This window comes from Coregonus lavaretus (genome assembly GCF_964263955.1).
Source record: "Coregonus lavaretus genome assembly, chromosome: 12".
NCBI lineage: Eukaryota > Metazoa > Chordata > Actinopteri > Salmoniformes > Salmonidae > Coregonus > Coregonus lavaretus.
This window is the reverse complement of record NC_139999.1, coordinates 23,667,307-23,683,518: the sequence shown is the minus strand read 5'-3', so window position 1 is coordinate 23,683,518 and position 16,212 is coordinate 23,667,307. Positions and strand designations below refer to the sequence as shown.

At 46.4% G+C, this 16,212-nt stretch overlaps 1 protein-coding gene across 1 annotated transcript in view; it reads left to right on the top strand.

Moving 5' to 3' along the window:
* The window catches only part of LOC311138912 (receptor-type tyrosine-protein phosphatase gamma-like), a 385,510-nt gene that overhangs the window by 254,268 nt on the left and 115,030 nt on the right, over nucleotides 1-16,212 (top strand). The window contains exon 4 of the mRNA XM_084173710.1: nucleotides 1,288-1,436. Within this exon, the coding sequence (XP_084029836.1) occupies nucleotides 1,288-1,436 (149 nt within the window). The remainder of the gene's footprint in view (nucleotides 1-1,287; nucleotides 1,437-16,212) is intronic.

The window sequence follows — 16,212 nt, the reverse complement described above, 5'->3', positions numbered from 1 at the left end:
ATAGACCAGCCTATTGTTTAAGGGTCAAAGGCTTAGGCAGAGTCTACGACCTGAGAAATGTCAAACTAAGTAAATGGAATTTAACAGGCCTGGTGTATTTAGTTTGAAATGCCTCAAGTTTCAGACTTTTCTGAAGACGTTGAGATGACAAACCAGGCCACTCATTTCACTTGAGTGCTTATTCTAAATGGGACAGAAATCTCCTCTGAAAGGAGGAGTAGAAACGATTCTGAAATTCCATCACAGTAAGAATTCGGTTTGACAATGGGACCATTTATTTAAGGTCATGTTAGTTAATTAAATGTGGGTCTATTCAGTCAAATGTATTAATAAAAAAAATTGCCTCCCTCTGTCAATTCTCACTTTATTTCAACAAGCGTATAATGAATTAACAAAATACTTTATAGGCAATTAGAAGTGACTGAGGAGATAGCTTTTGCCAGGCAAATTAGACCTTAATTTGAGACCCAGTCTTGTAGGGAAAGCAGCACAGACATAATAAAAGCACCACGTGTTATATTCAGCAAATGCATCAGCATCCCCCTCGAGGAAGCTAAATAGATGATGAACCTCAATACCAAGTGCCTTGAATGAATGTAACTTTATGCTGTTTGTAGGCCAAACAGAGGTTTCACACTGTGTGTGTATGTTTATGCAATTTTCACTAATTCATGATAAGTTGTGCTAATTCCTAAAGTTATTTTTCATTATTTCAAATGAAATCCCAAGTTTAAGAACATTGCGAAATGGCAGCACTCCAAATGTATTTTTTTAAAGACAAAAAGACGTCACCTCATTATTTTTTGCAGGACAGGCTAATGCATTTCGGCAGTAATGCCTTCATCAGAGCATCAATAGATATGCCAAAGCCATTGTTGCTTTGTTATGAAATTGTGATTTTTGTTATTTTTTTTAATACATTTTTGTCATTTAGCAAACGCTCTTATCCAGAGCAACTAGGGTGAAGTGCCATGCTCAAGGGCACATGGACAGATTTTTCACCTAGTCGGCTCGGAGATTCGAACCAGCTACCTTTCGGTTACTGGCCCAACGCTCTTAACCGCTAGGCTACCTGCCACTTACCTGACCCTCATGTCTCTCTCTCTCTCTCTCTCACTCTCTCTCTCTCTCTCTCTCTCTCTCTCTCTCTCTCTCTCTCTCTCTCTCTCTCTCTCTCTCTCTCTCTCTCTCTCTCTCTCTCTCTCTCTCTCTCTCTCTCTCTCTCTCTCTCTCTCTCTCTCTCTCTCTCTCTCTCTCTCTCTCTCTCTCTCTCTCTCTCTCTCACAGTGGCTATCATGCTGAAGGATGACTACTTTGTTCGTGGTGCGGGCCTGCCCGGGCGTTTTAAGGCTGAGAAGGTTGAGTTCCACTGGGGCCAGAGCAACGGATCTGAGGGCTCTGAACACAGCATCAACGGCAGGAGGTTCCCAGTGGAGGTGAGAGCGAGGGGGAGTCGTCTGGAGAGATAGAGGGGATTAAAGGACATAGGAAACAAAATGGATTGGAAATATGGGCGAAAGGAGAGTGAATGGGAATATCTGGAGGGGAGAATTCTAGAAAACCCAGTGTATGAATGAGGACCAGTGGGGGTGGGAGTCTGCCTCCTGTCAGGATGGAGAAGAGTAGAGGGAGGTCCCGTATCGATCTGACAGGACATGATGTGAAGGCCAGGGCCCTGGGGTCTGATCAGTGGATGGCCAGTGATGGTCGTTCTCACTCCTAAAGCCTGATTTATCAGTATGGGCGTCTGGTCTGGCACAGCACGCTGCAGCTAAGAGACAGCTTTAGGATCCAGTAAAAATCTCTCAACCCAGCTGCCAAGTGTGTGGTGTCTGTTGTTCTCCGCTGTTTTGATCCCATAGCTACCACATTGTAGCAGTGGGAAGTGCAGATACTCTGTGTGACTGTGTGAGAGCAAAGTCTTGCATCACGCTCATCTCAATGGCCACGTAAGGGTGGATCACTTTTGTCAAGTCAGTGGGCCAGTGTGTTGAATAATGGGGATAAAAAATTTCAGATTTGCACCTACATGTCAACTGCATGAACTTTACAAAAATCATGTGATCAAAGGTCATGAAGTTTTTACAGCAGCCAACTGCAAGTTTCTGCAGTTGCTCTTCACCAACTTCATCCTGTAGCCATCGTCTGCATTGTGGGAGGCTCTATTGTCAACCAATCATTAGGGTGTTTTTGTTTGACCCATGTGAATGTGATCAAAGTCATGACTGAAACAAGAACCAATTTGCTGCGATTTATGTATACAGTGGATATATACAAATAAATGTGATATTTGAGTCACTTTCTCACTAATTGATTGTAAAATGTACACACATAATATTATATTATGATTTCAGTTTGTGAGTGTGTGATATGGGGGCTAGATGTTTATTTAGAAATGTTAAAGAAAACATTTGATAAACAATGGCATCCCTGCCATGTTAATCTGAACATTGCTGTTGGAAAACCACATTAGTGTCTGAATTTCGGCTGTCGCAGATGCACCTCCCCCGACTTCACTCCTCAACTTTCGTCTACAGTCGTTTTTTTTAGCCTTACCACTCAACTCGCCCAATATCTGCAGTGCTGTTTGTGGCAACATCATCATGCTGAGTCTATCTCAATGTGACCCGCCAGATTCAGAAGCTTGAAAACCCATTGATAGTTTTTATTTTACTTTTAGTTTGTTTTGAAGTCAAAGATAATAGTGTCAGTATAGTTTTAGTTTTTAAAACTGGTTTTTTAATTATTTAGTTTCAGTTTACTAACTTTTTTTCATGTTTCGTTTTAGTTTCAGTTTTAATTTACTATAATAACCTTAATTTTAAGTATTTCAATTTTATGTTGTCATTTCAGTTTTTTTAATTGGGTGCTTTATCCCTCCAATAAAGTTGATGTGTTGCTTACAAGGCCTTGGAAATTCGTACTGCATCTCATGTTTCACACATTCACTTTTGTGCATTGCGAAACTGATCAATAAAAGGCCGAACTCCCTCTTCTGTTATATTGATGATTTCTTGAATGGTTCAATTTGTATGATTTGCGGTTAAGTCCACTCCGTTGATGTCGGTCCTGATGCCTGCAGAATAGAATGTTCTTTCTAGCAGATAGGCCAGAATGAAAGATTAACTGGATTTGATTAGTTTGGGCTGGTTATTCGTGCGACTTGGTCATGGCCGTAACAACATAATATGATTGATTTATGATTGACATAATTTGAGGACACCGATGTCTGAACCTCTGTAATTTTTTCTAATTTGACAAATAAATACATAATAACAATATATATTTTGTACACAAAGAAAATAAATGATGGGTGAACATCTAAATATTGCTCCCAGCGTTGATCAAAGTTCAGAACGCTTATATTCTTGATCTGACTGAGTTCTAATCTTGCCTGCCTCTTTGCGAACGAGTGGAATCATGAACAGTGGTTTGTTCATTATGTTCACCTGCATCCCCCTGATTTGCCTCCCGGATTTTCATTTTTAGTAGCACATTCACCACTCTCTCAAACGGCTAACTCCGCCCTCTCGTGGCACAGGCCGAGGGCCTGAGAAGTAAAATGAACTACCCCAGCTCGTAGTCGGCTTCACCAGAGAAGTACAGTAGGCAAAACTAGAGATGTTTCTGACAGTGTGTTTACGAGATGCCGGACAAAAGGCAATTTTAAAACCCTCCCGCGGCAGAGACTTCTATTGCAGTAACGTTGAAGGGCACTGGGTAGTAGCCAGCTCGAAGGATGAAGTAAGAAACTAACGTTAAACGGAGCCTACCTCTGCAGGAGCAAAAAATAGGCTACTAAGTTCTCATAATAACTTGACTTTACAGAGAGTAGGCTACTGAGACAGACAGTGATATGGCGCTCAGTGGTGAGGCTGAGGCAGGCTGCAATGCATGCAGGAGGAAGCAGAGACAGAGAGAGAGGAAGCAAGCAGAGAGAGAGGTTAGTATAGTGGTTCCCAAACTTGGGGTCAGGGCCCCATGTGGGATCCCCTGAAAATATCTGTACTAATCTAATCAATATGAACATCTCGACATGGCCTCTTCCCTATAGGCCTAGGCCTACATTAAAATGCAAACAATACAGTTCTAAAAATGTCATACGTTTTTGTTTATATCGGTGGTTGTTCATCTTATCCATTCCCCACCTTTTCTTTACCACTACAACACTGATATTAATACAGAATCGTAAGTAATATTCTAATAATTCATGTGAATGTGATAATACGATAATCTGTGTGCTCCATTGATGTCTGTTTGTGCGGAGCATTATTAGTAATGCCTAGGAATACAAATGTGAATGCTATGTAATTTGATAAAAGAGATATAAGTAAAGAGTTGATGATTTTATGCAGTTCATCATTACAACTGACTGAACAGTGTCAGTGTGAATCATTTCTCATATTTCCGGGGTATAACATTACAATTGTATAGCTAATAGACTATGTGTTTGTAGATTGACTGAGGTGAATGAACCTACAGAAGCCAAGGTGATATTGGCTGGTGTCATTTTTGCTTGTTTTTGCTGTTCTCCAAATAGCATTTAATTTATTTATTTTTATTGTATAGAAATGCAGTAAATCAGCTTCAACTTCCTGGGGAATGGTGGGGGCGGGGGGAGACCCACCCCACGGATTCAAATTCAAACCCTGGTTACGGCCTTTGACTTGGTTGTCTGTGAGAGTGTTACTGTGGTGAATGCTAATGAGTGCTGACAACTCCCCTTGCTCATGTCCTTATCTGTACAGAGAGAGAGAGGGAGGGAGAATAAGAGAACGGTAGGGGATTGATATAGAGCTGAGGGCACAGTAGAAAGAGAGAGAGAGACTGAGGGAGTGCACAATTAACATTCAGTCAAGGAGGGCGATTGTGTCTAAGAGGTCATTAAATATGTCAGTGGCAGGGCTGTGTGAGTGTGTGTGTGTGTGTGTGTGTGTGTGTGTGTGTGTGTTGTGTGTGTGTGTGTGTGTGTGTGTGTGTGTGTGTGTGTGTGTGTGTGTGTGTGTGTGTGTTGTGTGTGTGTGTGTGTGTGTGTGTGTGTGTGTGTGTGTGTGTGTGTGTGTGTGTGTGTGCGTGCGTGCGTGCGTGCGTGCGTGCGTGCGTGCGTGTATGTGTGTGTACCCCATTGCCGTCATGCCTTGCTGTGCTATTGATTATGGATTCCCATCTAATGGCACATGACCTCTTTAATGTCACAGGTGCTGTGCTGACCTGTATTACAGGAGAGTAGAGAGTAGCTCTCTCTCTCTCGCTTTTCTTCTGGTAGGAAAACAGCAGTGTTAATATAAAGTGTTTTTTCATGACAGCCAGCGTTGGTTTTGTTGAATTATTTGGAAGGCAGAAGAATGAGAGTCACTATATTAGATATTAATCCACAGGTACACAGTGGCTTTGTTATTCAACCTGTATGCAATACACTGAGGCACACTGGGTCTCTCTCAATCTTATTTAGATGTACTGTAGCAGGTGATTACTTCATAAAGGGAAATTGCCAATGACAAAGTTTACAGTGGCTTGCGAAAGTATTCACCCCCCTTGGCATTTTTCCAATTTTGTTACCTTACCACCTGGAATTAAAATTGATTTTTTGGGGGGGTTGTATCATTTGATTTACACAAAATGCCTACCACTTTGAAGATGGTGGTAGGCATGTGGAGCTTTGCAGCTCCTTCAGGGTTATCTTTGTTCTCTTTGTTGCCTCTCTGTTTAATGCCCTCCTTGCCTGGTCCGTGAGTTTTGGTGGGCGGCCCTCTCTTGGCAGGTTTGTTGTGGTGCCATATTCTTTCCATTTTTTAATAATGGATTTAATGGTGCTCCGTGCGATGTTCAAAGTTTCTGATATTTTTTTATAACCCAACCCTGATCTGTACTTCTCCACAACTTTGTCTCTGACCTGTTTGGAGAGCTCCTTGGTCTTAATGGTGCCGCTTGCTTGCTGGTGCCCCTTGCTTAGTGGTGTTGCAGACTCTGGGGCCTTTCAGAACAGGTGTATACATTTGAAGTCGGAAGTTTACATACACTTAGGTTGGAGTCATTAAAGCTCGTTTTTCAACCACTCCACAAATTTCTTGATAACAAACTATAGTTTTGGCAAGTCGGTTAGGACATCTACTTTGTGCATGACACAAGTAATTTTTCCAACAATTGTTTACAGACAGATTATTTCTCTTATAATTCACTGTATCACAATTCCAGTGGGTCAGAAGTTTACATTCACGCGTTCTGTCTCCTAGAGATGAACGTACTTTGGTGCGAAAAGTGCAAATCAATCCCAGAACAACAGCAAAGGACCTTGTGAAGATGCTGGAGGAAACAGATACAAAAGTATCTATATCCGCAGTAAAACGCGTCCTATATCGACATAACCTGAAAGGCCGCTCAGCAAGGAAGAAGCCACTGCTCCAAAACTGCCATAAAACAGCCAGACTACGGTTTGCAACTGCACATGGGGACAAAGATCGTACTTTTTGGAGAAATGTCCTCTGGTCTGATGAAACAAAAATAGAACTGTTTGGCCATAATGGCCATCGTTATGTTTGGAGGAAAAAGGGGGTTGCTTGCAAGCTGAAGAACACCATCCCAAACATGAAGCACGGGGGTGGCAGCATCATGCTGTGGGGGTGCTTTGCTGCAGGAGGAAGGAAAATTGTGTGGATATATTGAAGCAACATCTCAAGACATCAGTCAGGAAGTTAAAGCTTGGTCGCATATGGGTCTTCCAAATGGACAATGACCCCAAGCATACTTCCAAAGTTGTGGCAAAATGGCTTAAGGACAACAAAGTCAAGGTATTGGAGTGGCCATCACAAAGCCCTGATCTCAATCCTATAGAAAATGTGTGGCCAGAACTGAAAAAGCGCGTGCGAGCAAGGAGGCCTACAAACCTGACTCAGTTACACCAGCTCTGTCAGGAGGAATGAGCCAAAATTCACCCAACTTATTGTTGGAAGCTTGTGGAAGGCTACCCGAAACGTTTGACCCAAGTTAAACAATTTAAAGGCAATGCTACCAAATACGAATTGAGTGTATGTAAACTTCTGACCCACTGGGAATATGATGAAAGAAATAAAAGCTGAAATAAATAATTCTCTCTACTATTATTCTGACATTTCACATTCTTAAAATAAAGTGGTGATCCTGACTGATCTAAGACAGTGTCATGAGTTCCGCTGAGGCTGCTCCTCCTCCTTGTTCGGGCAGGCTTCGGCGTTCGTCGTCCCCGGAGTACTAGCTGCTACCGTTTGATGTTCTCTATGTTTGTTTGGTTTTGTCTTGTTGGTGCACCTGTCACGTATTATGTATTGATTATGTCACCTATACGTTTCCTTTGGTTTTGTTTGCAGTTGTGTGTTGTTGTACGCCTGTCCGTGTGGTGTATCGTTATTGTGTTCTCGAGTATTTAGTATTTTACGCACTGTTAGCGTAATCGCTCGCCTCCTGTGTTAGAGGCACGTTGTTTTTGGTTATTGCCTTTTGACCATTAAAGTCATTGCGACTAAGCTTCTGTGTCCTTCGCCTGACTCCAACACCGCATCCACATCAGCCTTGACAGAACAACACACCATACTATGGAGTCAGCAGGAGCAGCGGCGCCGACCGAGTCGCTGGAGGATCGGGTCAGCTGCCAGGACGCCAGGATCCAGCAACTCGGCTCCGCCATGCAGGAGGTGATGAACACCCTGCGCCGATGGGAAAGGGGAGGCGTGCCCACACCTCCTCCTACATTACCACCACCATCGGCCAGCCCCACCAGACCAGCTCCGGAATCCAGTGGGATCCGGCTCTCGCTCCCGAGGGCGTATGATGGCACCGCAGCCCGGTGTCAGGGGTTCCTCCTTCAGGTGGAACTCTACCTGGCCACCATACACCCGGCGCCCTCGGGATACGAGAGCGTTTCCACCCTCATCTCCTGTCTCTCCGGCAAGGCGTTGGAGTGGGCCTTCGCCGAATGGAGGGGAATAGACGCCGCCACCATCAGCTACGCGGAGTTCTCCCGCCGCTTCAGGGCTGTTTTCGAACACCCTCCTGAGGGTAAAGCGGCGGGGGAGCGTCTGTTCCACCTCCGACAGGGGAAGAGGAGCGCACAGGAGTTCGCCCTGGATTTTCGGACTCTAGCGGCAGATGCGGGGTGTAATGAGAGGGCCCTCATCGACCACTATCGGTGTAGCCTGCGTGAGGACGTTCGTCGAGAGCTGGCCTGCAGGGACACCAACCTGTCCTTCGACCAGCTAGTGGACATGTCCATCCGTCTGGATACCCTGCTGGCCACCCGCGGACGTCCCGAGTTGGGGCCGTCCATTCCATCCCCCAGCACCTCCGAGCCGAGCCCTATGGAGCTCGGGGGTGCTGGCGCTAGAGAGAGAAGGAGAGAGAACCCGAGGGGGGCCGTCCCCTGCACCAGCTGTGGCCGTGGAGGACACACTGCGGCTAGGTGCTGGGGAGGGTCTCCAGGGAATCGGGGCAACAGGTCGCGCACTGGGGAGTCATTTCAGGTGAGTAGGCGCCCCACTCTCCCAGAGCTCTCTGTTGTTCACGTGTGTATACCTGTGGTATTTCCTCAGGTTGCATCTCATTCCCAGCATAAGGCGCTAGTCGATTCAGATCGGAAATTTTGTTCTGAGTTAGGGATTCCCCTCCTGCCCGTTGATGCACCCTTTCCTGTCCATGCCCTAGATAGCCGCCCGTTGGGATCTGGGTTGATTAGGGAGGTCACAGCGCCACTAAAGATGAAGACGCAGGGGGGTCATGAGGAGATTATTCAGTTGTATCTAATTGACTCCCCTGCGTATCCCGTGGTGCTGGGGCTTCCTTGGTTAATCACCCATGACCCCACCATTTCGTGGCAACAGAGGGCTCTCAAGGAATGGTCTGGCCAGTGTGTTGGGCGATGTTTAGGTGTTTCCGTTGGGGCGACCACGGTGGAGAGTCCGAACCAAGTGCCCGCAATGCACATTCCCCCTGAGAATGAGGATTTGGCACTCGTGTTCAGCAAGACGAGGGCGACGCGATTGCCACCTCATAGACAGGGAGATTGTGCGATAAACCTCTGTCTCAAGAGGAGACGGCGGCTATGGAGACATACATAGCTGAGTCCCTGAGACAAGGATACATACGGCCCTCCACTTCCCCTGCGTCCTCAAGTTTCTTTTTTGTGAAGAAGAAGGATGGAGGGTTGCACCCGTGTATTGATTACCGTAGTCTCAATCAGATCACTGTGAAATACAGTTACACTCTTCCTCTGATTGCGAGTATGACTGAATCATTACGCGGAGCGCGTTTCTTCACAAAACTGGATCTCAGGAGCGCTTATAACTTGGTGCGCATTAGGGAGGGAGATGAATGGAAGACGGCATTTAGTACCACCTCAGGTCATTATGAGTATCTTGTCATGCCATACGGGTTAATGAATGCTCCTTCAGTCTTCCAATCATTTGTAGACGAGATCTTCCGGGACCTGCATGGGCAGGGAGTGGTAGTGTACATTGACGACATCCTAGTGTACTCTGCTACACGAGCCGAGCATGTAGCCCTGGTGCGCCGAGTGTTGGGTAGGCTGTTGGAGCATGACTTGTATGTCAAGGCAGAGAAATGTCTGTTTTTCCAGGAGTCCATCTCCTTCTTGGGTCATCGGTTGTCAGCGTCAGGGGTGAAGATGGAGATTGACCGTGTGTCAGCCGTGCGTAACTGGCAAACCCCAACCACTGTTAAAGAGGTGCAGCAGTTTTGGGGTTTTGCCAATTACTACCGGAGGTTTATCCGGGGTTTTGGACAGGTGGCAGCTCCCATTACTTCCCTGCTGAAGGGGGGCCCTGTGCGTTTGCAGTGGTCGGCTGAAGCGGACAGGGCGTTTTGTAAACTGAAGGACCTGTTCACTTCGGCTCCGGTGCTGGCGCACCCGGACCCCGCTTTAGCGTTCCAGGTAGAGGTGGACGCGTCAGAGGCCGGTATTGGGGCAGTACTGTCGCAACGCTCCGGCACGCCTCCTAAACTCCGTCCCTGCGCTTTTTATTCTAAAAAGCTCAGCCCGGCGGAACGTAATTATGACGTAGGGGACAGGGAGCTGTTAGCCGTGGTTCAAGCCCTAAAGGTGTGGAGGCATTGGCTTGAGGGGGCTCAACACCCTTTTCTCATTCTGACTGACCATCGTAACCTGGAATACATCCGGGCAGCTAGGAGATTGAACCCTCGTCAGGCTAGGTGGAACATGTTTCTGACCCGGTTCGTTTTTAAGATCACTTACATCCCAGGGTCCCAGAACGGTAAGGCAGACGCCCTGTCCCGGCGGTATGACACAGAGGAGAGGTCCATTGAGCCCACTCCCATACTGCCAGAGTCTTGTCTGGTGGCACCGGTGGTATGGGAGGTCGATGCGGAAAATGAGCGGGCGTTACGCACAGACCCTACTCCCCCAGAGTGTCCAGTGGGTCGGACGTACGTGCCGCTCGAGGTCCGTGATCGTCTCATTTATTGGGCTCATACGTCACCCTCCTCTGGACATCCAGGTATTGGCCGGACAGTGCACTGCCTTAGTGTTAAGTACTGGTGGCCAACATTGGCTAGGGACGTGAGGGTTTATGTCTCCTCCTGCTCGGTGTGCGCTCAGTGTAAGGCGCCTAGACACCTGCCCAGGGGGAAGTTACAACCCCTGCCCGTTCCACAACGGCTGTGGTCTCACCTCTCGGTGGACTTTGTCACGGACCTTCCCCCCTCTCAGGGGAATACCACTATTCTGGTCGTTGTGGATCGGTTCTCTAAGTCCTGTCGTCTCATTCCCATGCCGGGTCTCCCTACTGCCCTACAGACCGCTGAGGCTTTGTTCACCCACGTCTTCCGGCACTACGGGGTTCCCGAGGATATAGTGTCTGATCGGGGTCCCCAATTCACCTCTAGAGTCTGGAGGGCGTTCATGGAATGCTTGGGGGTCTCGGTTAGCCTTACCTCTGGTTACCACCTGGAGAGTAATGGGCAGGTGGAGAGAGTGAACCAGGATGTGGGTAGGTTTCTGAGATCATATTGCCAGGGCCGGCAGGAGGAGTGGTCGGGGTATATCCCCTGGGCAGAGATGGCTCAGAACTCTCTTCGCCACTCCTCTACTAACCTAACCCCTTTCCAGTGCGTGTTGGGGTATCAGCCGGTTCTGGCACCATGGCATCAGAGCCAGATCGAGGCTCCTGCGGTGGATGAGTGGTTTCGGCGCTCGGAGGAGACGTGGAACGCTGCACACGTACATCTGCAGCGGGCCATCCGCAGGCAGAAGGCGAGCGCCGATCTCCACCGCAGTGAGGGTCCAGTATACGCCCCTGGAGATCGGGTCTGGCTCTCGACTCGAAACCTGCCCCTTCGCCTGCCCTGCCGGAAGCTTGGCCGGCGGTTTGTGGGGCCATTTAAAGTCCTGAGGAGATTGAACGAGGTGTGTTACAAGTTACAACTGCCTAATGATTATCACATTAACCCCTCGTTCCATGTGTCTCTTCTCAGGCCGGTGGTAGCTGGTCCACTCCAGGAGTGTGAGATAAGAGAGACCCCTCCGCCCCCACTGGACATCGAGGGGGCTCCGGCGTACTCAGTCCGGTCCATCGTGGATTCGAGACGTCGGATGGGGGGTCTACAATATCGAGTGGAGTGGGAGGGGTACGGTCCGGAGGAACGGTGCTGGGTGCCTAGGTGGGACATTGTAGATCCATCCCTCCTGACTGAGTTCCACCGTAGTCATCTTACGCGCCCTGCTCCACGTCCTCCTGGCCGTCCCCGAGGCCGAGGCTGCTCCTCCTCCTTGTTCGGGCAGGCTTCGGCGTTCGTCGTCCCCGGAGTACTAGCTGCTACCGTTTGATGTTCTCTATGTTTGTTTGGTTTTGTCTTGTTGGTGCACCTGTAAGGTGTAAGTAAACTTCCGAATTCAACTGTATGTACTGAGATCATGTGACAGATCATGTGACACTTAGATTGCACACAGGTGGACTTTATTTAACTAAATATGTGAATTCTGAAGGTAATTGGTTGCACCAGATCTTATTTAGGGGCTTCATAGCAAAGGGGGTGAATACATATGCACGCACCACTTTTCAGTTATTTATTTTTCAGAATTTATTGAAACAAGTTATTTTTTTCATTTCACTTCACCAATTTGGACTATTTTGTGTATGTCCATTACATGAAATTCAAACAAAAATCCATTTAAATTGCAGGTTGTAATTTCTTTCATTTTTTAAATCTGTCTCAGTGTGCCCCTATATACTCAGCCCATTTAAAATTATCTATTTTGATCTTCATTATGTATAACCCAATATTTTATTTGATTCCACTGCCCATTTTGAACATTACAGAAATGCTAACCCCCTAGTGATTCTTCAATGCATTACAAGAGATGACTGTCTGTGATAAGAGTATGAAGAAAAGAGAACCCTCAGACTGAGGCAGACAGGGCTCTCAATTTCAAGGAGAAAGACACTTCCCCAGCAACAGAGAAAACCAACCCCATTGACACAAAGCCTGACAAATTATTAAGAGAAGTACTTGTAGCTGATTATACGCATCTGTGGTGATCACGCCTTCTTCCACTTCCCCTCCTTTTCCCCCTCTCTTTTTTCCCTAAGTAAATGTAACCACTCTCACATAGTGTGTGTGTGTGTGTGTGTGCGCGCGCGCGTGTGTGTGTGTGTGTGTGTGTGAGGGGTCCTTTAAGTAGCACTCTATCCAATGGAATGAGAGATCATCTGGGCTGTAAGAGGCATGTAAGCTCTGACCACTTAAGGGAGGTCATTTCTGTGAGGTCATTTCTGTTGTTCCACTTTCAGATAGTATGACAGGTGTCAAAGAGAAAAAGACAGAGGGAAAGAAAGAAAGACATGTCAAACATGCTACTCATATACAGCACACTCTAAAAGCCTTTATGAACAGTAATGCTAGTATGCTTAGTGCTAACAGAGAGACAGACTAAAGCCTGTACTGTAGCTGTGGCCAGATGTCCTTGGTGACTGTCACTAACAGACCCTGGTTGGTCTGAGCCCTCTCCTATGAATTCTCATGAGGCCACTGCTGTCAACACAGAGGAGATTTGCTGCAAAATGCCACTTTAATTTCTTAAAGTCCTCTTGATTAATGATTTATGTTAACAAGCCTTGCCATTTAGTAATTGTTCTCTAATAAGCTTGTGATTAAGTGGGGGACTGCTGCGTTCCTACCTGCTGTTTTAACTGTAAAACACTGCTTAATATGCAAAGCACAGCCAGGCAGGCATGAAGCACAGCTCGTCATCTGTGTCCATCAACCACGGTGTGTTACCCTGCTCATACTGTACAACAATCATATTCTCATACCACAATCACATCCCCACCCTCAGTCTCTGAATGGATTCCGGAAAGATTTGGCTTCAATGATTTATAAATGATTTATGCTGGATATGGACTGTATTTATTTGATTGTAGGAAGCTTAACTTCATCAGGGTCATCTTCAGGATACATTGAATGCTATAGGAATGTGTTGGGGTATCATGGAAAGGATGACACATCATCACAACAGAAATCAAACTCAGTTTAGCATAATGTCAGAATGACCTCACATCAGGTTATTGCAGTATCATTCCTTGCAGGGACATCTCTCTGAAACTCTCTGTTTACAGTGTCAGAGAGGAAGTCTTCCCACTTTATCACACATCTGCTCCCGTGTTCTAAGGTGGTGATAGGAGAGTGTTCCAGCTCTATTTCTCCATGCCCTCTTGACACCCTGGAGCAGGTGATTTCACTGCTCTCTCAGTCTTTCCATTCTGTCCAGCCTAAAGGCGTCCACATGCTTCCCAGCCGAAACTGTTTGGAAGAGTTTGTGCATATATTATGATGACATTTTGTGATATTTTTGTTTGTTTTGGACTTCGGTAAGGTTTTTTCCGGTTGTTCGGCTACACCCAAAAAAATATTGAGGCAAGCCGAAGTCGTTAGCCGAAGTCGTTAGCCGAAGTCTACGCCCCTTCGTTGGGGATTGGTCAACAGTAGGGATTCTTCAGTAGTCTTTGTTGTCATTCAACGAGAGACAATTTTTTTATTTAGAAATACTGCACCAAACATCTTAGTTAGATTTAAAATTGTGTGACTAAGATCTCCTCGGCAAAAACGTCAAAATCATATTTCTTGAGTTATCTTAGATTAATTCGGACTATTTTAAGGAAGTGTATACTGGCTACGGCATCTCAAGATGGACAACAGTACTATTGCCGCTTTTTTCTCTTTTTTGATGCGAATGTATTTTAAGGGAGTATGCGAGCATACTCGTTCGGTTCGCCTAGCCGACTTCGGCTATCCGCCAGCCGAACTGAAGCCTTCTGATGCCTTAACCTGGCCTCTTCCTCCTCCTTCCACCACCCTTTCCCTTTCCCCCTACTCCTCCTTCTCCTCCATGCTCCTGCCCCCCTCCCCCCCTCCCCCCACCTCCTCCTCCTCCTCCCCGGCTGGCATGCTCGTTCTGTTGTTAAGGACACTTCCAGGTCTTGACAACACAGACGCCTATGGTGCTGTGCATGGCTATTTAATGATTTAGCTTTGCGTTTGTGTGTGCGCATGTGTGGGTTTAGGGGATACAATCAAACAAATAGTGTTCAAAGTCTATGCCAGGCTAGAGAAGTTGCAATCTGCTGTCTGTGTAGTGTACAGGGAATGAGTGGCATGGCAATCAAAACATGTCAGGGAGAGGAAGGAAGCTTAACAACATGTCGCTGGCTCAAAGAGCGTCCAAGGAGAAAATAAAGAACAAATTGATTTATTGTTGAGAGAGAAGAGAGGGTAAAGGATAGAAAAGAACAGTCATCTTAGAGATATGGTTTTAATGGACTTTGAGAGGAGGTTTTACAGCAAAGTCATAATATTATCATTTTCAATGATTGGTCTATTTTGTGTTGGATTCAGAGAGGGGAAATATTGTGGAGTGGTATTTTTATTAATTAATTTAATTTCACCTTTATTTAACCAGGTAAGCCAGTTGAGAACAAGTTCTCATTTACAACTGCGACCTGGCCAAGATAAAGCAAAGCAGTGCGATAAAAAACAACAACACGGAGTTACATATGGGATAAACAAAACGTACAGTCAATAACACAATAGAAAATCTATATACAGTGTGTGCAAATGTAGTAAGTTATAGAGGGTAAGGCAATAAATAGGCATAGTGCACAATAATTACAATTTGGTATACTTATGTATTGTCATGGGCCTCACACTCTTTCTCTTTTTGTATTCCTCTTCTTCTCTATTTCTCTTCTATTTGTCTCTCTCTCCCTCTCACACACTATTTCTATATCTCTCTCTGTCTCACCCCCTCTCTCTCGCTCTGTCTCTGTCTCTCTCTGTCTCACCCCCCCTCTCTCTCGCTCTGTCTCTCTCTCTCCCTCTCTCTCCGTCTCTCCCTCTCCCTCCTCTCCCTCTCTCTCTCTCTCTCTCTCTCTCTCTCTCTCTCTCTCTCTCTCTCTCTCTCTCCTCCTTCTCTCTCTCTCTCTCTCTCTCTCTCTCTCTCTCTCTCTCTCCCTCTCCTCTATCTCTCTCTCCCTCTCTCTCCCTCTCTCTCTATCTCTCCATCTCTCTCTCTCTCCCTCTCTGTCTCTCCCTCTCTTTCCCTCTCTCTCTGTCTCTCCCTCTCTCTCTCTCTCTCTCTTCTCTCTCTCTCTCTCTCTCTCTCTCTCTCTCTCTCTCTCTCCTCTCTCTCTCTCTCTCTCCCCCCCCCCCCCCTCTCTCTCTCTCTCTCTCTCTCTCTCTCTCTCTCTCTGTCTCTCCCTCTCTCTCTCTCCCTCTCTCTCTCCTCTCTCTCTCTCTCTCTCTCTCTCTCTCTCTCTCTCCTCTCTCTCTCTCTCTCTCTCTCTCTCTCTCTCTCTGTCTCTCTTCTCTGTCTCTCTCTGTCTCTCCCTCTCTCTCCTCTCTCTCTCTCCGTCTCTCTCTGTCTCTCCCTCTCTCTCCCCCTCTCTCTCTCTCTCTCTCTCTCTCTCTCTCTCTCTCTCTCCTCTCTCTTCTCTCTCTCTCTCTCTCTCTCTCTCTCTCTCTCTCTCTCTCTCCCTCTCTCTCTCTCTCTCTCACATCCCTTTCTTGGCAGCTACATTCCATTAAACCTTCAAAGATAACTGATGACTGCCATACCGAGCTCCTTTTTTAAATGTATTTCTCTATTTTATTTTATGATTGGCCTCCCTCTGGATAGGTAGGCGTACGATTTTCTAACATAATGTTATATTTCCT